Genomic DNA, 25,959 nt, shown 5'->3' with positions numbered 1-25,959 from the left:
CATTCCCCCAAACAGTGCAGTGTGGTAGCTTCTAATAAAGATCTGTTCTCCTGCAGCTGATCATCAGGAGGAGGAGAGTCTGACGGAGCAGCAGAGGAACATTTTCAGCCTCTACAGAGGAAACAATGAGTTCAACACAACAGGTGAGAAAAATATCAGTGTTACAGTATTATTGAAACTGTGTGACTTCATCAGCTGCTGTTGGTTTTGTTTTATTATGGTCCCAAGTATCCTTGAAGTTAAAATAAGACAAACCACTGCAGTTTTTAAAAATAATTTTATTTAATAGTCTCCAATTTGTTCATGTAAATGGGGAGTCTTCTTCACACACTAAGGTTAATTATGGAGTTCCACAGGGTTCTGTGCTAGGACCAATTTATTTACATTATACATGCTTCCCTTAGGCAGTATTATTAGAAAGCATTGTGTACATTTTCATTGTTATGCAGATGATACCCAAATTCATCCATCCATGAAGCCAGTTGACAAACATGAGTTAGTTAAACTGCAGATGTAATTTTTATGCACTAGCTTTTTTCTTTTTTGCTAAAGGATTATTAAATAAATGTCCACAATTTAGACTTCAAATGCAATGCAAATCAATTTTATTTATATAGCACCAAATCACAACAAAGAATTGCTTCAAGGCGCTTTATATTTCAGAGAAATAGTATAAAATGACCCCCTATGAGCAAGCATTTGACGACAGTGGGAAGGAGAAACTCTTCTTTAACAGGAAGAATCCTCTGGCAGAACCAGGCCCAGGAAGGTGCGGTCTCTTGCTGTGACCAGTTGGGCTAGAGGGGACAGACAGGACAAAAGACACACTGTGGAAGAGAGCCAGAGATTAATAATAACTAATGATTAAATACAGAGTGGGGTATAAACAGAGTAGCACTCACTGCATTATAGGAACCCCCCCAGCAGTCTAGGCCTATTGCAGCATAACTAAGGGAGGGTTCAGGGTCACCTGATTCAGCCCCAGCTATAAGCTTGATCAAATATGAGGGTGTCTGTCTCCTGAATCCAAGCTGGGAGCTGGTTTCACAGAAGAGGGGCCTGAAAGCTGAAAGCTCTGCTTCCCATTCAACTCTTAAGTATCCTAGGAACCATAAGTAAGCCAGCAGTAAGCTCGGCCCGAGGTGCCCAACTGAGCGCAGCCTTGGCACCTGTGGGACATGGTTGTGGAAGGGCGGGAGTTACCCCTCCTTACCGCTCCATGCTGCTCCCCACTGATCGTCACTGCTGCCCCTGGGGTATGGGTACCCGTGGGTCCCGGGGTGCGTGGCCGGATGTCTTGGCATGGTTTTTGACCTGCTCTCTTGGTGGCTGTGGCCTGGGGGGGGGGTTCTTGTAAAAGCAAATATGTTTGGTACATCAGTGCATCCGGATCATCATTCTGATTGCCAAAACTGCCAGACATGACAGGCTTTTAAAAAAAAAAAAAAAAAAAAAAAGTGAAGTGCTCTTTTGGGGTGATGCGGTGCTATGAGGACTGATTCACGTTTACCTGTAGGTATTAATATACATTCCTGAAGCTCCTCAATGAATTGCCACCTTATTGTGGTGGAGGGCTTATTGTGTCCCAGTGATCCTAGGAGCTATGTTTTCCAGGAGATTGTCCCCTTGGTAGGTTCTCCCATTATAGATTGGTCCTGGGTGAGGGGCCAGATAAAGAGTGATTCAGGAGACCCCTTTGGAAATGTCAACAAGGGAACTGTTTACACTGCCCTGGATAGGGTTACCGGGGTCCCATCCTGGAGCCCGGCCTCGGGAGAGTACTCGAGAGAGAGCGACTGGTAGCCCGTGGTGCCCAGCTGGGCACAGGCCGATGAGATGATACAGGCCCGCCCTCCTCTAGGGCCACCATCCACAGGATGCGTTGTAGGGGTTGGGTGCAGTGTGTCGTGTGGTGGCCAAGGTTGGAGACCCCTGCAGACCCGATTGAGACTGGTTACTGGGACATGGAATGTTACCTCTCTGGTTGTGAATGACTCTGTCCTAGTGTGTGAGGATGAGAGATACCAGCTAGACATAGTCGGGATCACCTCAATGCATTATCTGGGCTCTGAAGGGTACTCGAGAGTGCTCCATCTGGTGACTTCATCGTCCTGCTGGAAAACTTCAATGGTTACATGGGCAATGACAGTGAGACCTGATTGGGAAGAATGGCCTGTCTGATCTGGACTTTAATGTTTTATTATTGGACTTCTTTGCAAACCAAAGTTTGTCCATAACTGTGTTCAAACAGAAAGATGTCCATAAGTGCACGTGGCACTAGGACACCCTAGATTGCAGGTCAACGATTGATTTTTGTAATCGTATCATCAGATCTCCGGCTGTATGTTTTGGACACCTGTGTGAATAGAGCAGCTGAGCTGTCAACTGATCACCACCTGGTAGTGAATTGATCTGGTGGTGTGGGAGAATGATGGACAGACCGAGAGCACCTAAACGTATTGTGAGGGTGCCCTGGGAATGGTTGGCAGAGGCCCCAGTCCACAAGATCTTCAACTCCCACCTCAGGCAGACATTTGACAGCATTCCGAGGGAGGTTGAGGACATTGAGTCCGACTGGACCATGTTCCGCACCTCCATTGTTGAGGCTGCTGCTCAGTTCTATGGCTGCAATGTGGTTGGTGCCTGTCATAGTGGTTGTCCCCAAACCGGATGGTGGCCGCTGGAGGTGAAGGGAGCAATCAAGCTGAAGAAGGAGTCTTATCAAGATTGGTTAGCCCTTGGGACTCCTGTTTCAGCTGATGGCTATCGGCAGGCCAAGCGGAATGCAGCTCGGTGTGGGAAGAGTTTGGTGAGTCCATGGAAAAATAGTTTTGGAAGTGTAAGAGCCATATACAACTCAGTGGTGTTATGGTGAACATACGGTGTTGCATGTTTACGCCTGGGATTATGGTAATCACGTAGGTCACGTGGGAGGTGTTTGGTTAATAGGTAGGAAATATAATCACCTGGTCACCGGTGTGTCGGCATGGAATATTGGTGAGTAGGGAGTTTTGACCCTGGACGAGCTTTGGAAGCAGAAGTTTACGAGTGATTTCCCAGAATGCAAACATGATGAACAACTTGCTTTGTCTAGAGAAGACTAAAAATTTATGAAAGTGGTGTCAGAATCAGCCACCCTTGTGGATGGCCATTATGAGATAGCATTGCCACTGAAAAGGACTCAGTTGAATATGCCAAACAGAAAGATTTTTGAGCAATGTACTCTGAATTTAACAAGGAGGTTTAAGAAGGATCCCTTGTTTCAACAACACTACACCAACTTTATGAATGACATCATTTCAAAAGGGTTTGCAGAGCAAGTGTCTGAAGATGAACTGGCATGCAGTGATGGGAGATTATGGTATATCCTACATCATGGTGTGTATCACCCTCAGAAGGGTAAGATTCGTGTGGTGTTTGCCTGTGGAGCTACCTTGCAGTCAGCTTCACTTTATGCTGAACTCATGCAGGGACCAGATCTCACTAGCTCTTTGATAGGAGTTGTAACTAGATTCAGAAAGGAGCCAGTGGTGATTGCAGCAGACATTGAGTCCATGTACCATCAGGACAGGGTGCCAGCTGAGGACATGGATTTGTTGCGCTTTTTGTGGTGGCGCAATGGAGACATCACGCAGGAGTTAGTTGACTTCAGAATGCGAGTGCATCTCTTTGGTGCAACTTCTTCACCAAGTGTTGCCAACTTTGCCTTGAGGAAATGTGCAGAGGACAATAAGGAGGAGTATGATCAACAGACTGTTAATAAACTTCTATGCTGTTTTTATGCGGATGATTGTCTTGTGTCGGTAGCAAGTGAAAGAGAGGCAGTCATGCTCTACCATGACCTCGTTTCCATTTGTTCTAGACTGACAAAATGGATGAGCAATCAGCATGCAGTTGTGGCTGCCATACCAGAGGCACAAAGGACACAAGGCACGAAGGATTTGGATTTGGAAAATGGTTTGTTGCCAGTGGAAAGAGTACTGGGTGTGCAATGGTGCATTCAGTCTGACACTTTTAAGTTCAAGATTATGGTGCAAGACAGACCTCTAACACGAAGGGGAATTCTTTCTGTCATCAGTTCAATTTACGATCCTTTAGGTATCCTGAGCCCTGCTGTCCTGTCTGCAAAGATCATCTTGCAAAGGTTGTGTAGAAGTGAGTTGGGTTGGGATGATCCCATACCATCATCAGCTGAACATGAGTGGAGGAATTGGTTGGACGAGCTTTGTCAGTTGGAACAGTTTCAGGTGGTCAGGTGTCTTAAACCGTCAGACTTTGGTGACATCATTACAGCACAATTGTATCATTTTTTAGATGCAAGTGAAGATGGTTACGGTGCAGTGACTTACCTACTGTTGCAAAATATTCGTGCGCAAGTGCATAGTGCCTTTATTATGGGAAAATCTAGGGTGGCACCTCTGAAGTCAGTGACAGTACCTCGCATGGAACTGACAGCTGCTACTTTAGCAAGTCGTATGGATTCTCTTTGGAAACAGGAGTTGCACATGGACCTTCAGCAGTCAGTGTTTTGGACAGATAGTACTGCTGTTTTGAAGTATATAAACAATGAGACATTAAGGTTTCGTACCTTTGTTGCAAACAGGGTCTCAGAGATTCTAAAAGTGTCACACCCTTCTCAATGGAGGTATGTCAACACTTCGAGCAACCCAGCAGATGTAGCTTCTAGGGGTTTGAAGATAGATGTTTTCTTGAGGACTACGACCTGGCTCTCAGGACCATCTTATCCCTGCAGCCTGAACAGGAATGGCCTGTAAATCCAGATAGTCTGACTGAACCTTTGGTGAATGATCCAGAGATGAGAATCAGTATGGTAGCAAATGCCCTACATTGTTCTAATGCAAAGGATCCAACTATGAGTTTGATGGAGTACTTCTCCTCATGGACTTGATTGAGAAGGGCAGTAGCTTGGATCTTGAGGTTTAAGACTTTGCTCTTGCAGCGTTGTCGGAAAAGGAAGGAGTTGGATTTGGGTTCTGCCCAACCTGAGTCAGTAAATCAAGCCAAAGGTCAAGCTTTTGGAAGTCTGCTAACAGTAGATGAGCTGACAAATGCTGAGAATGAAATAATTAAGTTCTGTCAGAAAACAGCATATTCTGATGAACTTGCATGTTTGCAGAGTGGTAGAAACGTCAAAAGGAAAAGTCATATCTTTAGGCTTTCTCCTGTGGTAAAGGATGGGATTCTCAGAGTTGGTGGATGGTTATCTAGGGCAGTGATGCCGGAAGAGACAAAACATCCGATCATATTGGAGAAGGGATTGTATATAACAGATGTACTGTTGAGGCACATACATCATGAAGTTGGTCATGGCGGACGCAAATACATGTTGTCAAGATTACGCCAAAAATATTGGATTCCAGGTGCAAGTACAGCAATAAGAAAAATTCTTTCTAAATGTGTAATTTGTCGTCGGCTACAAGCAATTCCAGTGTGTCAAAAAATGGCAGATTTGTCTACAGACAGGGTATACCCTGATGAAGCTCCATTCACTAGAGTTGGAGTAGATTATTTTGGACCATTTGAAGTCAAAAGCCAAAGGAACAGAGTGAAAAGGTATGGAGCAGGGGTGGGCAAACTACGGCCCGGGGGCCGTATGAGGCCCGTTATGCTTTTTAATTAGGCCCCCCGAATTTGAATCAATTATAATAGTAAACCTTGTTAATGTTTTACTCTCCCTGCAATTGTGGAGTTTATCGCTAGATGGGATACTCTGACACACTGACCTTTGTTGAGGTGCGCTGTCTTATGCTGCATTCAAGTGGTGTCGGAAGACCCGTCTTGCCGAGTTGTTTTTCCCAGTGGGAAAGTGATTTTTACAGTCATTCCAACACCGCATGAACGCATCATTACTCAGCGTTTTCCCTCTTTGACAGCTCAACCCTTCTGCAATGATGAGCGGAGCTAAAAAAAGAAAGTGGACAGGAAATGTCGAGTGTTTAATAAGGAGTGGACAACTAAATATTTTTTTACCGAACACAGATCTACTGCTGTATGCCTGATATGCAGAGACTGTGGCGGTTTTTAAAGAGTTTAACATCAGCCGTTACTTTACCATAAAACATGCTAACTATGCTAGCAAGCAGTCAGAGAAAGAACGGGAAGCTACTGCTCAGAGGTTGATAGCTAATTTACAAGCTCAAATGTATTTTTCATCGTCAAAGTGCCATCCAAGAGTCAAGTACCAAGGCCAGTTTTATGCTATCATTCAAATTAGCAAAGGCCAGCAAGCCTCTGTCTGAAGGGGAGTTTTTAAAGCAATGTATGGTGGAAGCAGCAGGTGTCTTGTGTCCAGAGGCCAAAGACAAGTTTGAAAAAATCAGTCTATCACGCAAGACAGTGACTCGCCGTGTGGAACTGATAGACGAAGAGCTAACTAGCAACTTTAAAAAATGGCGGAGTCGTTCACTTTTTATTCATTAGCGCTGGATGAAAGCAACGATGTAAATGACACTGCTCAGCTCCTCATTTTTATCCAAGGAATTAACGATACTTTTGAAATAACAGAGGATTTTTTGACAATGGAGTCTCTGAAAGGAAAAACACGGGGGGGAGGACTTGTATAACCGGGTGTCTGCTGTCATTGAAAATACGAAGCTGTCTTGGAGTAAACTTATCAACGTCACCACAGATGGATCTCCAAATTTAACAGGGAAAAATGTTGGCCTGCTGAGAAGAATCCAGGATAAAGTGAAAGAAGAAAATCCTGACCAGGATGTTATTTTCCTTCACTGCATCATCCACCAGGAATCTCTATGCAAATCTGTATTACATCTGAATCATGTTGTGAATCCTATCGTAAAACTTGTCAACTTTATACGTGCAAGGGGACTTCAGCACCGTCAGTTCATCGCATTCTTGGAGGAAACTGATGCAGAGCACCATGACCTACTTTATCACTCCCGTGTCCGCTGGTTAAGCTTGGGAAAAGTGCTTCAACGAGTGTGGGACCTCAAAGAGGAGATCGGTGCATTTTTGGAGCTACTGGGGAAGGCCGACGAATTTCCTGAGCTGAGCAACAAGAACTGGCTTTGTGACTTTGCGTTTGCTGTGGATATATTTTCACACATGAATGAGCTGAACGTGAACATACAGGGGAAGGATCGGTTTGTGCATGACCTGTACACAAGCGTGAAAGCCTTCAAAGCCAAGCTGGCTTTATTTTCCAAGCAAATACTAAATGAGTCATTCACTCATTTCCCCAAACTAGCTACACTGAAAGAGGAGGCTGGCGCAAAAGTGAAGAAATACAGCGAAACACTGGATGCGCTCCACAAAGAATTCTGCCGTCGCTTTGTTGATTTTGAGAAAATTAACAAGTCACTTCAGTTGGTGGCCTGTCCCCTGTCACAAGACCCCAAAACGCACCAGAAGCGATGTAGCTGGAACTGATAGACCTTCAGGCTGACGCTGTCTTGAAAGAGAAGTTCAACTCTCTTAAACTGAATGACTTTTATGCGTCACTTAATGAAGCGGTGTTTACAAACCTCCGGAGGATGGCACAGAAGATTCTGGCATTGTTCGGCTCGACCTACGTGTGTGAACAGACGTTCAGCGTCATGAACTTCAACAAAGCCAGCCACAGATCCAATTTGACTGACCAACACCTCAGATCCATCCTGAGAATCGCCACAACAAAACTGTTCCCAACAAACCAACAACACTGTTCCCACTGAAATCAAAAGTAAGTTTCTCTGCTCTTAAACATGCATTTACGTGTTACATGTCATTTCTGTTAAGGTGTGCTCATAAGTGGTGTGCAGGTGCACTGCCTTCTCAATATAAACAATGCACACCAGATATATTTAACATGGCCACATACTGGCATGTTGTCACTGTTCCGATCTGCATCTCCAACCATTTTTGAAATGCTGAGGAGGAGAGTGATGATAATATCCTGAAGGATATCAAAACTTTAAATGTTTCAAAATGGTAACTGTTAGTATTTTTAAAAAAAAAACTGTATTTTGTTAATGGAATTTTCAGTGTTTTAGGAGTCATTTCAATAAAGAAATACTGTGGGACTTGGAATAGATATTTTGTTGTAATGCTTTTGTTAATTTTCTATTAAAATTAAAGCACGTTTTCTACATATCCCATGTTATTCTTTCTCTTATGAGGTGAATTACCAAAACACTCCATCCATCTGCTCCTGGTCCGGCCCTTCTGTCAAATTTTAAACCCTCTGTGGCCCATGAGTCAAAAAGTTTGCCCACCCCTGGTATGGAGTGATCTTTACTTGCTTAGCTATAAGAGCTGTTCATATCGAGGTAGCAACATCATTGGACACTGATTCTTTCATCAATGCAAGACGGGGCCAGGTTCAAGAGATGAGGGCTGATAACGGTACCAGTTTTATTGGAGGAGAACGAGAGTTGAGAGAAGCGTTGGAAGAGTGGAATTGTGGGCAGATCCATGATTACCTTCTTCAGACGGGCATCAAGTGGTTTTTTTAACCCTCCAACAGGATCACATCATGGAGGCCCTTGGGAAGGTTGATAAGATCTATACGGAATGTTCTCAACTCCACATTTAAGCTACAGACCCTGGATGAGGATGGATTCCACACTGCTCTTTGTGAGGTGGAAGCTATTTTGAATGGATGTCCGATTACTAAGGCATCTACAGATCGTAATGACTTGGAAGCATTAACTCCGAATCATCTTTTGCTATTGAAGACCTTTCCGGTATTACCACCTGGAGAGTTTCAAAGGGATGACATTTATGTTCGTCGTCGTTGGAGACAGGTCCAGTATAAGGCTGACTTGTTTTGGAAGAGAGAGTCTAAGGAGTATTTACTTCAGCTGCAGGAAGGGCATAAATGGAGTGGCGTCAAGTGCAACATGGTGGTGGAAGACATTGTGCTTATCATTGATGAGACTTCTCCTCGCAGTACCTGGCTCATGGGGAGAATCATTCAGACTTTCACAGATGAGAGAGGATTTGTGCGACGCTTAAAAATCAAGACCAAGACTAACTGTTTGGACAGGCCTATAACAAAAGTCTGTTTGCTATTGGAGGCAGATGTATGACGTTCTATTGAAGAGACGATCTGGACAGTGTGCTGACAATTTAGACTGACAGACTTGCAGAACATTGTTTAGTTTGGCCATACGGTGGAACCCTTGGTTTAAACTTTGAACTTTTCTTATTCTTATTTGGGTGTGATAAATTTTGATTCAGAATGTATAGTTTTATGGTTTATAATTATTACATTGTGTAATAATTAGGGGCTGGGATGTAAGAGCCATATACAACTCAGTGGTGTTATGGTGAACATAAGGTGTTGCATGTTTATGCCTGGGATTATGGTAGACACGTAGGTCACGTGGGAGGTGTTTGGTTAATGGGTAGGAAATATAATCACCTGGTCACCGGTGTGTCAGCATGGAGTATCGGTGAGTAGGGAGAATGTATTTTTGTTGACCGCTTTCTAAGCACTTTCTTCACGCTTTCTATGTGCTTATCAATGCCTTGCTTTGTATGGAGTGCCATGAAGTAGCCTGCATATGCTCGGGCTTGACTGCTGTGTGGATGGTTAAAACATGCAAATAAACAACCTGAAGTGCAATGTTGGAACTGAATTGTTTGTCGATTAACCAAGAGCGAGTCATCGGTGCAGTACTCTGCTCAAAGGTGTAGGGGCAAAAGGTGGTGGAATCGCTACATAACAGGAAGGCTTCGAAATGATTCTGACAATCCGTCAGGCAACTAAGTCGGGGAAAGCAGTGGTCTACTCACAAGGTCTGTAGTGCGGGTGGGGTGCTGCTGACTGAGGCTATAGTCAGGCGGTGGAAGGAATACTTTAAGGACCTCCTTAAGCCGACTGACATGCCTTCTTTTGCTGAAGCAGAGTCTGGGGATGAGGGGGATGATTTGGCCATCAGCTCCTTGATAACAGAGCCCCTGGGGTGGATGAGATTCTCCCGAGTTCCTGAATGCTCTGGATTTTGTAGGATGTTGGTTGACATGCTTCTGCAACATCACATGGAGAGGGCGGTGTCACTTGATTGGCAGATTGGGGTGGTGGTCCCCATCTTTAAGAAAGGAGACCGGAGGATGTGCTCCAGCTATCGGGGATCACACTCTTCAGCTTCCCCAGTAAGGTCTATGCCAGCAGGCTGGAAAGGAGGATGCATCAGTTAGTCGAACCTCGGATCCAGGAGGAACAATGCGGTTTTCGTCCTGGTCGCGGAAGGGTGGACCAGCTCTTTATCCTCTTGAGGATATTCCAGTATGTGTGAGAGTTTGCCCAACCAGTGTACATGTGTTTTGCGGACTTGGAGAAGGCAATCGACCGCATCCTTCTGGGTATCCTGTAGGGCTGGGCAATAAGGACCAAAAGTAAAATCTTGATATTTTTTTTTTAGCTGAATGGCGATATACAATATATATCTTGATATTTTTTCTTCCCAAAAGGTATAAACAAAAAGGCACTTCTGAGTCAAAGCTACATGTCCCAAGTGTCACATTGACATTTTTATTAACATTCAGCTGTAGATATACATGAGAAATGCTCAAAATCTGCTGTATGGCATATTTAAATAATAATCCTCCTCAATGCTTTTTCTTCTTCTATAAACAGACTCACAGCTGTGCTATTAAAATGTAAATAAAAAAGACACAGAGCAAAAATAGCAAAAAGCTGACTTATTCTTACAAAGCCAGTCTGGTGAAGTCTACTTCACTGAAAAGTGCTTCCTCCTGTATGTACTCCTGTACGTCCAGTACTGTGACAGACTGAATGAACAGCCATGTCAGTAAATCCGAAGACATATGCGCTGACGTATCACAGCAACGGGCCCCAGCCACTAAATGCAGTGTCTGCAAGCACGCGTAAAAGACCCCACTTCCGCTATTAAGGTCACGTGACTTACGGCACAAACCAACTTCTGCTATGTATGCGGCGCCCTCTTAACCTGCAGCCAGGGACTCTTGGGGGTCCGGGTGATGCCAAAGCGTACGAACGGATGTAGTACAAAGGTTGTATGTACACAAACCCCGGCGACAGCAGAGCATTTCAGGTTTCCCAAACTCTCTAACCTCATTAAATTTGTCACTAGTTTGTCACTTTTTGGGAAAAAAAAATTTACCAGCGCCGTCTGAAAAGCTACTAAATCTAGCAAGAAAGTCACTAAGTTGGGAACACTGCCATGCAGTCGCTTCCTGCATGATTAACGAGTGAAGTGGAGAGAGGTGGGGCAGGTGAAGTTGTGCAGAGCCAAACTGGGAGAAGAGAAAGGTGAACTGGTGGAGTTTCAAATATGATTGTAACGCAAAGTAGACTATATTGATATTAAACGATATTGTCTCATCTTATATCGCGTATGAATATATATTGATATTTTTTAAAAACTCAATATATCGCCCAGCCCTAGTATCCTGTGTGGGGTGCTGTAGGAGTGTGGGGTGTATAGCCCGTTTGTTGCAAGCCATTCAGTCCCTGTATAAATGCAGTGAAAGCTTGGTCTGTATTGCTGACAATAAATCAGACTCGTGTCCCTGTGGGTGCTGGACTTCGCAGGCCTTCCCTTTGTCATCAGTCTGTTCATGTCAAGGCCGAAGACAGGGAAGGTGAACCCAAATGCAGACACAGAAAGAGACAGGTCTAAGATGATTTAGACAATTTATTGTACAGAACAAAAGAAACACAAACTAAGTAGCTGAATGGCTCTCTGAGGATTTCCTAAGATGTAGTCACAGAGGGATCATGCATGGAGAGTGGTCAGTGTGAGGTGAAATAGTCCAGAGGGGAAGCAGGTGCTGGTATTTGGCTCACTTCCCATTTTAAACAAGAATGGAGTGAAAACGATGTGTTTTGGCATTTCAGAAATGCTCCAGCCTCCATTTTTCGTGTAAACACACAAAGATGGTGTGTTTTGGAAACAGGGGCACTCACGCATGCGTTTGCGACCACCACAGTTTTATGCGCATGCACTAATAGATGAACAGCACTCGTTAGGGTTAGGATTCACGTGCTGCAGCAAACTTCAAGTAGCGCAAGTCACAGTCAATCTTTTCTTGTGTTTTTGCCATTTTCTAATTGAAGTGTTGTGTGCAGCAGCAATCCAACCTCATCGTCAGTCCACACAAAATTTCTCACATTGGAAGTTTTGTATATAATGAACAAATCTTTGTGGCATATTCTATGGAGTCCCTCTGCGCATGCGCATGTTGTGTAAACAAGCTTTGCAACAACAAACAAAAAAAAAAACACCACCAGCTTGTGGCCGGCAATGGGAACTACATCGTTTTCACAGTTTCAAGCATCTTCAGGTAGATTCAGATCGTTCTGAACGTATCCATGTGAAGGGGAGGCCGAAATGCAACAAAACAACAGTTTCCAGTAGAAATGATATCATGTAAACGGGACCTCAGACACTCATTTACAGGAGGCCACGGCAAAACCTTCAATATCGGTGATGATGAATGAGAACTTGTTGCAGGTGTGCAGGGCCTCTGTGAGTCAGCCTCCAGCTCCACCTACTGAGGGAGGACAATCCAGCCTTCAAGCCCCCTGAACAAAGCAAGAATGAGAAGTAGCACCTGTAAGTGCTAATTCTGAGACCATGGTCCTCAGCCTGAAAAGCGTTGGCGTGCCCACTCCAGCTAAGAGATGGGTTTGCTGTCCCAGGTGGAGGAGTTAAGTATCTTAGGGTCTTATACAGAAGTGATGGGAAGAAGAGAACGGGACATGGACAGATGGATCTGGGCTTCATTCTGCAGTGATGCTGACACTGTACCATCTGTTGTGGTGAACAGGGAGCTGAGACTAAAAGCACACTGTCAATTTACCGGTCAATCTACGTCCCTCACCTATGGTCGTGAGCTTTGGGTAGTGACAAAAGAATGAGCTTGCGAATACAAGCAGCAGAAAGAGCTTCCACCGAAGGGTGGCTGACCTCTCCTTAGAGATTGCAGCTATTCGGGAGGTGCTCAGAGTAGACCTGCTGCTAAATGCACTTCAAAAGAAGCCAGTTGAGGTGTTTTGGATATCTGACTAGAATGTCCCTGACCGCCTCTTTGGTGAGGTGTTCCGGGCATGTCCTACTGGGAGGAGGCCCTGGGGCAGATCCAGGACACATTGGAGAGATTATGTCTCTCGGCTGGCCTGGGAATGCCTTTGGGTCCCTCCGGATGCGCTTGGTGTATATGGACGGGAGAGTGAGGTCTGGGGTTCTCTGCTTAGGCTGCTGCCCCCTGCAACCCAGCACAGGATAAGCAGAAGAAAGTGGATGGATGGAAGCAATACATCAGTGTGTTCTCCTTGTGAGTCTATGAAGACAAGAAATAAGACAAGCTCCTGGGATTCTATGTTTAATAGGAATCCCGAAAATTAGGGATGTGCCGATCCGATATTAAGATAAGATAAGATAAAACTTTAATGATCCCACGACAGGGAAATTTGCGCATTACAGCAGCTCAGTACAGAGAAAAATGAAAAGGATGAGTAAGAACAAATAACTAAACTAAAACTAAAATAGAATAGAATAAAATAAAATATACACATATACATAATCACTATATATATATATATATATATATATATATATATATATATATATATATTAGGGGTGGGACTCGATTAAAAAAATTAATCGAATTAATTACAAGCTTTGTAATAATTAATCGAAATAATCGCATTTTAATTGCATTTCAATATTTGACATGAAAAATATTAATTTAAGTTTAGTTGATGAATGAATCAATATACATAAGCTTAAACTTCAAAATGTTGTTTATTTTCCCACCAGTCTGCTACACAGACCAATGAAAGGTGGAAGTGCTCCTGTGATAAGCAAACTCCCTAAAATTAAAGTTAAGCATCATAACTGGATAGTTTTATTCAACATTAATGTCTCACTTGTTATAGTTGGAAATTAATCATTCTCTCAGCTGTATTCCTTGATGTTGAAATGTGTTATGCTTGTTTTAACAGCTTATTTTGAATTAAAGACTTCCAATTAAACCACAAAAAGGAGAAAAAGTTCATTCTCCGTTTAACAGCTGCTTTTACACAGCTGTGCTTCGCACTCACGGTTGCTAGGCGACATGAGCTACGCAGAGGTGATGGCAGCTGATATGAAGGCTAGCTGCTCACTTCCGGCCTTTGTGGTGTTCGTGTGCTGCGAAAGATGTGGGCCGGGTTCTTCACAGGATGCGGCCCCTAATTTGGACATTGTGCGTCGATATAATCTGTATGCCGGGAACTCGCGCACTGAGAAACGTTCCACGGTGCAAAGTGCGATTAAAATGCCTTAAAATTTTTAACGCGTTAATTTCCCCGTAATTAATTAATCGAAATTAACGCGTTAAAGTCCCACCCCTAATATATATATATATCTATCAATGTCAATACACACATTTACATATACACACACATCAAAAACACTATATACAGATATCAAAATATTATATACATTTGTAGGCGGTAAGGTACACAGCATACACGGTATGCATTATATGGGTGAGTGTAATAAATAAAATAAAATGTATCTGACTGTATGGATAAAGTGATGGCAGAGGAGGTAAAGTGTCCAAGTGACTCGAGACATTATGATGCGTTATACAGTCTAACTGCTGTTGGGATGAATGAGCTGTGAAAGCGCTCCTTCCTGCAGCGAGGATGTTTCAGTCTCTGACTGAAGGAGCTGCTCAGCTCACCCACGGTCTCATGCAGAGGGTGATGGGGGTTGTCCATGATGGATGTCAGCTTTGCTAACATCCTCCTCTCACCCACCACCATCACAGACTCCAGAGGACATCCCAACACAGAGCTAGACCTCCACACCAGTTTGTCGATCCTGCTCCCGTCCCTTTCGGTGCATCCACCCCCCCAGCAGGCCACTGCATAGAAAAGGGCAGATGCTACCACTGTGTCATAAAAGGTCTTTAACAGAGTCCTGCAGACACCAAAGGACCTCAGTCTCCTCAGCAGGTGGAGTCGACTCTGGCCCTTCTTATACAGGACGTCTGTGTTTGTACTCCAGTCCAGCTTGTTATTGAGATGAACACCCAGGTACTTGTAGGAGACCACTGTCTCAATGTCCTTTCCCTGGATGTTCACCGGTGCTGTAGGGGGTGGCTTCCTCCTGAAGTCTATGACCATCTCCTTCATCTTGCTGGCGTTGATTTGCAGTGCATTGTTCTCACACCAGCCGACAAAGTCACTGATGACCCCCCTGTATTCCTGGTCGTTCCCATCTGATACACATCCGATGATGGCCGTATCATCTGAGAACTTCTGTAGGTGGCAATTGTCTGAATTGTACCTGAAGTCTGAGGTGTACAGACTGAACAGAAAGGGTGAGAGGACCGTGCCCTGTGGCGCCCCCGTGCTGCAGACTACCACATCAGACACACAGTCATGGCACCTCACATACTGTGGTCTGTTGGTGAGGTAGTCGATGGTCCATGCCGTTAGCTGACTGTCCACTCCAGCTCCCTCCATCTTCCCTCTCAGCAGTGCAGGCTGGATGGTGTTGAAAGCACTGGAGAAGTCCAAGAACATGACCCTCACAGTGTTCTCACCTGCTCTAGGTGAGAGAGGGATCTGTGCAGCAGGTAGATGACGGCGTCGTCCACCCCGATGCCGGGCTGGTAGGCGAACTGCAGGGGGTCCAGCGATATTCAGTATCGTATCGGTCCGATTACCGGATTACCGGATCGGATATCGGAAAGAAATAAAAAATGCAATCCGACCCACATTAGCTGAATTACAGTTCTCTGTCATCATCTTCTTCTTGTGGGTCTGTGGTTGACCAAACCAGCTGCATTACCACCACCCACTGGAATGGAGTGGGGATCAGGAGGTAGAAAATAAACCCCTCAGATTCTATAAAGTTCTCTGTCGCTGCGACGGATTCCTTTTGACACTGAGCGATCATTGCTGACATGTTTTTCCATGCCTCCACCACTCTCTGTTGTGTGTTGTGCTCGCTGTGCTAAGAATTTCAGCTGTTATTTTTTTTTCTCTACTTCAGCTCCTAGCTACTGCTAGTGAGCGCAGCTATTAGCACTAGTGATCATCTGGTAGTGGAAGGACCCCTTACCCCATCAAAATATTTTTTATACTTTAATCCCTGATTAGTGACTACATATAGTCACTAATCAACCACCTGATCAATAAGTGAAGAAAAGAGAACTTTGTAGTTGCTCCATCCACCCTGTTTATTTCACACAAGGAAAAACTGCGGAACTGTTAGGGATTTTTTTTACTCACTGAATAAAGGACAAATGTTTAAAGGTAAACTCCAGTAAATTAATTAATAAACAGTGAATCAACCAAATAATAAACAATTAAATAATACATTAGACAGAGAGCAACAGATCAGAAAGTTCTTGACTAACTCCGCTGTATCAGTGCATCTTATCTTGAGGACCAGCCACCGAACGTACAGTTAAAACATCACCAACGTCACCATGTTCTGTCATTAATCTGGACAAGATTTCACTGTATTGATTAAATTAGAACATTAGGAAGAAAATGTGCTCATGACTGAGAGGAATCTGGGTCATCAGGACGCTGCACCTGAAGCACCACCCGACTCCCACCCCGGGCGAGGTGCAGGAAACCTGGAGTAAGAGAGCCAGCTGTCCGCTGGCTCAGTAGGCATCCCATTTCCCCACACCCCAGCACAGAGCAGGTGCAAGTGGACCTGGGGCCCCGGCGACAGCACCATGGAGCACTGCAGCGCCTGGGACCGGCACCACAGCCCCCGCCACAGAGGGCAGCATGCTCCACTCCATACTCATTCACTCAACGAGAGACACAAACAAGAGACAAGACAAACTGGCCTGAATTGGGAAAACGGTGCCCCGTCCACCCCATGATGCAGGCACCCCAGAGCCCCAGAAGCGCAGACTGAACATCCTGACGTGGGCCGGTCCAACCCACCCCACCCGGTGGCGCGCCGGGACAGCAGAGGCCCCCCCCAGCGCCAGGGGGGACCCACCGGCAGTCGGCGCGATCCCAGAGCCCCAGGCCCCAGACCCCACGCCCCGAGCCCCACAGAGAAGACCGGCCAATCTGGCCAAGGGCCAGCAGCCATCACCCCAAACACCCCGGCCACACCCCAAGACCGTAAGGCAGCACCCATCCAAGCCCCCCACCACCATTAACCAGGACAAGCACACGGACGCCACAAGAAGACAGCCCCAGGATTCCAATCCCAGGGGCTATCGGACACACACGGGCTCCGGGAGTCTGCCCCAGGCCACCCACAAAGCACACCGGGAGCAGAGCCCACAGCCAACCACCCCCCACGAAGTAATGGAGCTGATCAGTGGGAACCAGAGAGAGTCAAATTCATCCAATTGGTTTTTAGAAGATGCAGACATTCTCTCTAAGCTAACATGATCTAATAATAGATTTCTGTATTGAGTAATACACAGTTTATTTTTGATTTCCAATTTGTGAGGATAGTTTTCTTAGCAATGCACAAGGCGGTAAGAACTATGTGTGATATATATGACTCCATCAATAATTCACTGATGTCACCTAAAATACATAGTCTGGGGAAGTTGGAACACAACAGCTAAACCATGTGGATAGATCTTCACATATCCTCTGCCAGAACTTTTGAACAGGAATACAAGACCACAGAGCATGCATATAGTTCTCCTCTGAATTGCTTGTGCAGTGGGTGCATATGTTTGAGTGCGTAAGGCCCATTTGGAACGTCCTTTGTCCAGTATAGTGCGTTCTATGGAAAATTTTATATTGTATAAGTTGTAATTGGGGACTTCATTTTGAAGATATTTAAGCATATTTCTGTCCAGAAGTTTTGGTCCGGGCTGATAGAAAGATCACACTCCCATTTTGTAATCGGGAGGGAGACTGAATCATCAGTTTTTAGTAATAATTTATATAATTTTGATAACAATTTTGGGGTACAGAGGTTTAGAAGTTTGGATACCGATGTAGGTATTTCTAAATTCATTTGATTGAGATTAAATCTTCAAATCTTTCTTTCTTTAAATTTTCCTTGCAGGATAGATTTCAGTAGTTGATATTTGAGAAATCTACTGTTGCCAATTCCATATTTTAATATAAGTTCATGGAATGTCATAAGGTTTCCATCTTGGATAATATGTTCTAACTTATTTATCCCCTTATCACACCATAATGGAAAATTCAGCATTTTCTTTTTCTGACAAATATCTGGATTGTTCCAAATGGGCATTAATTTACAGGCGATAAGTGAAGACTTAGTTATTTTTAAAAACTCCCACCAGGCTGACAGAGAGGTGTTAATACTAAGGCTTTTAAAGCAGTTATGATGCTTAATACTGGGGCTAATGAAAGGTAGATCTGAGATTTTTACTTTTCCGCAAAGTGCCTGTTCTAAATCCAACCATGGGTTGTCTAATGAACTTGATTTGATCCACTTTGAAATGTACTGCAATCTGCTTCCTAAAAAATAGAAATAAAACTTTGGTAGTTCTAGACTGCCACTGTGTTTTGGCTTTTGTAAAGTTTCAAACTAATTCGTGATGGTTTGTTTTTCCTATATGAATTTTGAGATGTTTGTTAACTATAAAACTGTCTAACAATACAGTAGCGGAGAAAACTGATCACTAAGTGCTTGCAGTCAGTGGCGCGCCGCTGTTGGAACTGCCGAGTTTCTCGTTGAGTTCCCACGTCACACCATGCCGTCTCCTGCCTCTTCACGACAGATCTAAGATTTGGCTTTTAGTCTTTCTTAAATCTTTCTTCATTCTTTGGTATTTCAAAGTTGGACTGTCGTGATTCTTTATAACCAAGATGTCCAATTAATGCATTTCCACTTTTGTCCCCTGCTCATGGCTGCATGTAATACGCTATTATCACCAATAGGCAGTGCTAATAGGCCTTCTAGGTGTTTGGAGGCTACCAAAAACCTCTAATATTAATGGAGTTTGAAGGTTCGGTTTGTTCCACGACTGCATTTCACTCACTGCCTTTGTTTGTGTCTCTGTCCCTGCAGGACCAACATGGACCAAGAAGTCTGTGCTCTCAGGAGGCTCACAAACCTCACAGAAGGAAGGGAGAAAATAAATACACCTGTGCTCTGTGTGGGAAGCATTTTACTAGTAAGGGTTCATTAAAAAATCATCAAGTCATCCACACTGGAGAGAGACCATTCAGCTGTGAGTTGTGTGGAAAGTCTTTTACCCAGGCTGGAAACTTAAAAAGTCACCAACTCATCCACAGTGGAGAGAAACCGTACAGCTGTGATCAGTGTGGTAGAGGTTTTACTCAAAGAAGCAACTTATGGAAGCATCAAGTTACCCACTCTGGTATTAAGGCATACAGCTGTGACTATTGTGGAAAAACTTTCAGCTTGCCAGGGAACAGAAATAGACACCTACGCATTCACACTGAGCAGGATGTGTACTGCTGTGATCAGTGTGGCAAAAAGTTTGCAACAGATTCAGATTTACAATCCCACATGTTTACCCACACTGAGGAGAGCCCTTATCAATGTGACCTGTGCAATAAGACTTTTAAAGCTCCACGTTCCCTGAAAGAACACCAACAGATCCACAGCAGAAAGAGACTCTACAAGTGCAGTTACTGTGAGGTATGTGTTTTTATTTTTATTTTGATCTTGTAATTTTAGCCTGACTGTTTGGAACAATTCTGTTCAATGTAATTTGTGGGGCTGAGTACAAGAATTTCAGTTTGATCTGAATTTAAAAGCAGGAAATTAGAGGTCATCCAGGCCTTAATGTCTTTAAGACATTCCTGCAGTTTAACTAATTGATGTGTGTCATCTGGCTTCATTGATAGGTAAAGCTGAGTATCATCTGCATAACAATGAAAATTGATGCAGTGCTTTCTAATAATACTGACTAAGGGAAGCATGTATAATGTAAATAGAATTGGTCCTAGCACAGAACCCTGTTGAACTCCATAATTAACCTTAGTGTGTGAAGAAGACTCCCCATTTACATGAACAAATTGGAGTCTATCATGCTATAGGTACCTTTAATACCTATAGCATGCTCTAATTTCTGTAATAAAATGTTATGGTCAACAGTATCAAAGCTGCACTGAGGTCCAACAGGACAAGCACAGAGATGAGTCCACTGTCAGCGGCTGTAAGAAGATCATTGGTAACCTTCACTAATGCTGTTTCTGTACTGTGATGAATTCTGAAACCTGACTGAAACTCTTCAAATAAACTAAATGAGTCGCTGAACACAGCGAGTCATTGATTTAATTAGTGTTTGCTGGAAAACTGCAAATTTCCAGTTACTGATAAGACAAATATGGAATAATATTTAAGTCAAAAGAAAAAACACACTCTGCACAAATAATGTCATTCTGTGACCACAGGTATTCATTCCTTGCAAGTAAATTCAACAATGTAGAAGGCAGCAACCACGCATCCATAGATGCATCCACTCATTCACTTGTACACCACTGTGCCACTGCGTGGTCTGCCGTGATATGGCCTCCGGTCTGGTGGATTAGTTCAGTGAAATAGCAGTAAAATGCTTTACGTTGAAATGGCAGTCACACCCTTCTGCCGCTTTTGTCACTCGTTCATGGTTCAAGACCAGCTAGCTTGTGGGGCCCGAGTTGAACCCATTTCTTGGCCGAGCACTGAGTAGTCCGTTCGCAGTGGAAAAACTGCTTAAAGGTTCATATACTGGCACAGGCACCAGAACCCCATCGGTGGTAAAGCGACCTTTTTGGCACAACACTGGCATAAATCCAAAACTCTTCAAAAGTCCCTGATGACACAGAAAAAGTTGCTAAATTTGTTGCTAGTTGCTTTTTGGAAAAAAAAGTCCTAGTAACAAAGTCACTAAGTTGGTGACACTGGCGGTAGGTGTTGCCAAAAACTGATTGCAGCTTCTCTGCCGTGTGATAGGAATTTTCTTTATGACTCAAAATGAATTGATATGATTCATAAGAGATAATGTTTGAGATATGCTTGACAGATTCTAGGTCAACAAGTAATTTTACAACAATTTAAATACCAGCAATAATTTTTTTTTTGTGGCAAATACAGTAAATTACTTTTTGGCACAAGACCAGGTCTTCAGATGATAATTACTCCACTGCGACTGTGGAAATTAAAATTATGGAGTGGTCAGCCCAATCCCCGGATCTTAATCCGATAGAAAACTTGTGGGGTGACCTCAGAAATGCTGTTATTGTGGCACAACCAAGAAAGGCAGAGGGATTTTCTGTGTCAGGAAAAGTTGTCACATCGTCCTGGGCTGGAATACTCAAAAACAGTGGCTATACAACTAAATATTAGTTTAGTGATTAACAGGAATGCTAATTCCTAAAGATTTTTCAGTTCATAAAGTGAATATTTGAGTTTATAAAGAAAAATGTAGACACTGCAATTTTTTTGAACAGCCCAACATTCATTTTTCTTCATTTCCTGTGAAGTAATTGGAAAAATTATACATTTTTTCTATATGTTTTGATTTAGAATATAATGTGCAGTGTTCCCAAAGCCTGGAAATAAAAACAATTTAAGGATTCTGAGCTTTACTCGTGCTTTTAAATGTGCTGCTATTATTTTGAACACAACTGTATATCTGACTGTCGTCTGCATAAAAATGAAAGGAGATCCCATGTTTTCTAAGTATTGAGAATAAAGGAAGCAAATAAAGTGAGAAAAGCAGGGGACCAAGGATTGAGCCCTGCAGAAACCCATAGAGTAAGGGAGCAGATGAGGATTCAAAATCAGGTAGTCTTACAGACATGGTTCTGCCCCACAAGTAAGCCTAAACCATTTTAATACAGAACCACTAAAGCCGAGTTGGCTCTGTAGGCGAGCTAATAAAATATTGTGGTCCACTGTATCAAATGCAGCAGTTAGTCAAGGAAAACAAGAACAACATAATCCCAGCATCATTTACCCTGAAGATATCATTAAAGACTCTCACTAAAGCAGGCTCCGTGCTGTGCTGGGTTTTAAAACCTGACTGAAAGCCTCCTTAATGTTGTGTTCCTCTAAGTAGAACTTGACCTGAGAAAAAACAACTTTTTCTAAAACTTGAAATAAAAGGCTATGTAGAAGTAGGCCTAAAATTTGCTAAAACAGTTTGGCCAAGGCCAGGTTTCTTAAGAAGAGGCTGCACCACAGCATGCTTAAAACTCACAGAAACAATATCTGACAGCAAGCTACTATTTACAATAGCAAGGATAATCTGTCCTGTGCTGGAAAAAGCCTCCTTAAAGAACTGAGGATGATCACGAGGAGAACCCGATGGCTTAATATGTTCAGCTACATCCTTTAGGAAGGTCAGATTCACTGGTTCAAATTTATCTAACACAGCTGAATATGGAGTCTACAGGAAGGATCACAAACAGGTGTTGAAATAAGGGCTCTTGCAGCAGCAACCTTATCTATGAAAAAGTGCATAAAATCATTATGTTTTAGAACATACTTCTAAACAGACAGGCTGTGGGGCATTAAGAGCAGAATCAATCATTTTAAACAGCATACGTGAATTGTTATGATAGGACACAATAATGTTGGGTAGATATTCCCTTTTCGCGTCCTTAACCGCGTTCTGATGATGCCGCCAACAGTTCTTGAGGATCTGGAATGAAACTTGCAGTTTATCCTTCCTCCATTTCCGTTCAACTTTATGACATTCCTGTCTGGCAGTGCAAGTTTTGTCATTAAACCACAGGTTGATTTTAACCTTAGGCTGCATGATTGTCTTAGGGGCCACAGTATCCAAAATACTCTTACAGGATACATCCAACCAGGAACTTAGTTGCTCTGTATCTAAATCAATGGGAACGCTAAGCTGCTCAAAGGCGGTAGAAAACTGACTAACAGTAAAAGGGTTAAAACTCGATGAGGACAAACAGGAACGAGAGGTTTAACCGTGGCATCAGAGAAAACAGCATTAAATAAAACAGGCATATGATCAGAGATAGTATTGTCACCTATTTCCAGATCAATCACAGACAGTCCATAAGAGAGGATGAGGTCCAGTGTGTGACCATGTTCGTGTGTGGGACCAGTCACCCACTGCACCAGGTTAAGAGAGTCAATAAGAGTAAGAAAGCCCTTCGCCATCAGTTTCACAGGACAACATACATGAATATTAAAATCTCCAAATATAAGCACATGATCATACTCAATCAGAGAGTTCACTTAAAAAGTCCTTGTCAAATTTTGGCGGGCAGTAGACGACGGCACACAGCACGAGGTCAGAACGACTCACTTCAAATAAAGTGCACTGCAAACTACCCAGTTTAGCCTGCAGTTACTGTCCAGTATAAACTTTAAATAACATGGAATTATCATTTCATTTCATCTAGAAGATGAAACATCCTGTATAGATCCAATATCTGACTAAAAACTCTAAAATGAATGATAACGTTACCTGTAAGCTTTAAATTAGTAGTTTATCAAATGAGACTTGCTGAGCAGTCTTTACCTTAGAAAGAATCTCCTCTTCCTCTCATGTCCTCTCTTTGTTCCATCGTTTTCCAGCTCACAGAGTCAAAGTGGGACTTGTTTGAAGGCTGCAGGAGAAAGTCTATCTGAAATGAGCAGTTTGAAAAATGGACAGACAGCTGTGTCCAAAATCACTCACTGCTCACTTATAGTGAGTCCACAGTTTGTTGTGCTGTATGACTATACTATTTAAAGTATGGTGGTGTTCATACAGTACTGCTAATGTAATACTGTATGGTGGTGTTCATACAGTATTACATTAGCAGTGTTGTCGTATTAAGGTGGTATTCTGGTAATGTATAAGCATTGTATTATTACAGTCATGTAATTGCACATTTACATGGGCAATAATGTGATACTACAATATTATTGTAATATTACATTAGTAGTATGTCATGGATGAATACATTAGTATTATTATGATGTGACATTATTATTGTAGCACTATACTGGTAGCAGATTAGTAGGGTAGTGATATTTCAGTATTATGGTAGCATTATTGCAGTGTTACAGTGGTAGTACTTCAGTATGACATTAAGGTTATTATTGTATTAAATGAGTATATTGTAGTATTATGGTGGTAGTACTGTAATTATTGTATCCAGTAAGCTGAGTGTTCTAATGTAAACAGTAAACTGTAATTGGACGTTGGCAGAGATGCTCTTTATTCCAGGTGACGTACAGGATAAAAATGTTGAAGGATTCTCTGACTTGCGCTGTCTTTGTGTCTTTGTTTAGAAGCAGAGCCACACAGATGGATCCAGTTCTCAGCCCTGTCGTCGCTGTGATGGTGGGAAAGCATTTCGCTGTGACCTTTGTGGGAAAACTTTCAATCAGCAAAGGATCCTAAAAATACATCAACGTAGACACACTGGACACAAACTGAACTACTGCAAAGAATGTGGGAGAAGCTTCCCCACAGCAGGTGAATTAAAACTCCATGAACTCTTCCACAGTGGGGTTAAAAAGCATCTCTGTGACCTGTGTGGGGCATCCTTCCACACTGCATGTCACCTTAAAGCACATAAACGAGTCCACACAGGAGAGAAACCATACAAGTGCAGACACTGTGACAAAAGCTTCTCATGTTCAGGTAATCGTAACCTTCATGAAAGCACACACATTAAAGGGAACTACAGCTGTGACCAGTGTGAAAAGAGCTTCAAGAATCTCAGTTCATACTCCCGACACAAGCGATCCCACGCTTCAAAGAAACTGTTTCACTGTTACCAATGTGCAAAAACATTCACTTCATTATCTGCTCTGTCCAAACATCAGCATGATCATGCAGGGCTGGAATCATTCCCATCACTGGATCACAGTGAAGCTGCAGACACAAAGATCCTCTTCTGGTTGCAGGATCAAATTTAAAAATCTTGACATCCGGCTCCACAGAATTCCAATGGAATCTTCTGTAAAGAGTGTCAGCTAACGTCACACTTGGATTTGATGAGGTAGCTCTGATTTCTGGACTTCTAGTGAATAATCCTGAATCTCACATTTAGGATGCTGCAAGTATGGATATATATACATCAAGGTTTTTCTTTTTTCTTTGAATAATTGTATTGCTTTAAAGCAGGGCTTTCAAACTCAAGTGACCTGGGGTGCACTGCTAACTCTGTCATGTAAGTGGAGGACCACTGATTCTGTTTTTCTTTTCTTTTCTTTTCTTTTTTTTTTTTTTTTGATAATATATATAAAATCCCAGCTTGCCCTGTGGGATGTCTTTGTCCCCCAAGCTTGGGTCCTCTACCATAGGCCTGGGAGCTTGAGGGTCCTGCTCAGTATCTTAGTTGTTCCCAGGACTGCTCTGTTCTGGACAGAAATCTCAGATGTCGTTTCTGGAACCTGCTGGAGTCATTCTCCTAGGTTGGGGGTCACTGCCCTGAGTGATCCAATAATGGGAACCACTTTTACCTTCACCTTCCACATCCTTTCTAGCTCCTCTCTGAGCGCTTTCTTGTGTTCCTTCAGTTCAATTCAGTTCAATTTTATTTATATAGCGCCAAATCACAACAAACAGTCACCTCAAGGCGCTTTGTATTGTGGGTAAAGACCCTACAATAATACAGAGAAAACCCAACAGTCAAAACGACCCCCTATGAGCAGCACTTGGTGACAGTGGAAAGGAAAAACTCCCTTTAACAGGAAGAAACCTCCAGCAGAACCAGGCTCAGGGAGGGGGGGTCATCTGCTGTGAGGGGGGCTGAGGGGAGAGAAAAAAAACATGCTGTGGAAGAGAGCCAGAGATTATTAATAATTAATGATTAAATGCAGAGTGGAGTATAAACAAAGTAAATAAGGCGAATAAAAACAAACAGTGCATTATGAGAACACTCCATCAGCCTAGGACTATAGCAGCATAACTAAGGGAGGGTTCAGGGTCACCTGATCCAGCCCTAACTATAAGCTTGATCATAAAGGAAAGTTTTAAGCCTAATCTTAAAAATAGAGAGGGTGTCTGTCTCCTGAATCCAAGCTGGGAGCTGGTTCCACAGAAGAGGGGCCTGAA

The 25,959-nt window shown here is 43.2% G+C and overlaps 1 protein-coding gene across 1 annotated transcript; it reads left to right on the top strand.

The window, feature by feature from the left end:
* Positions 1–89: 89 nt before the first annotated feature.
* LOC115776904 (zinc finger protein 135-like) lies at positions 90–25,146 on the top strand. The gene is made up of 3 exons (XM_030724714.1): positions 90–143; positions 18,987–19,583; positions 24,186–25,146. Exons 1-3 carry the CDS (start codon positions 126–128, stop codon positions 24,816–24,818), a joined length of 1,248 nt encoding a protein of 415 aa, XP_030580574.1. The 5' UTR covers positions 90–125; the 3' UTR covers positions 24,819–25,146.
* The last annotated feature ends 813 nt before the right edge of the window (positions 25,147–25,959 follow it).

Source organism: Archocentrus centrarchus, unplaced genomic scaffold (assembly GCF_007364275.1).
Source record: "Archocentrus centrarchus isolate MPI-CPG fArcCen1 unplaced genomic scaffold, fArcCen1 scaffold_40_ctg1, whole genome shotgun sequence".
Classification (NCBI taxonomy): domain Eukaryota; kingdom Metazoa; phylum Chordata; class Actinopteri; order Cichliformes; family Cichlidae; genus Archocentrus; species Archocentrus centrarchus.
This window is presented reverse-complemented; position numbering and strand designations above follow the sequence as displayed.

What these genes read in the sequence shown, in the direction of transcription:
- LOC115776904 (XM_030724714.1), top strand. An exon ending in ACAAGTGCAGTTACTGTGAG is followed by an intron (nt 19,584 to 24,185) that starts GTATGTGTTTTT and finishes GTCTTTGTTTAG; the next exon opens with AAGCAGAGCCACACAGATGG.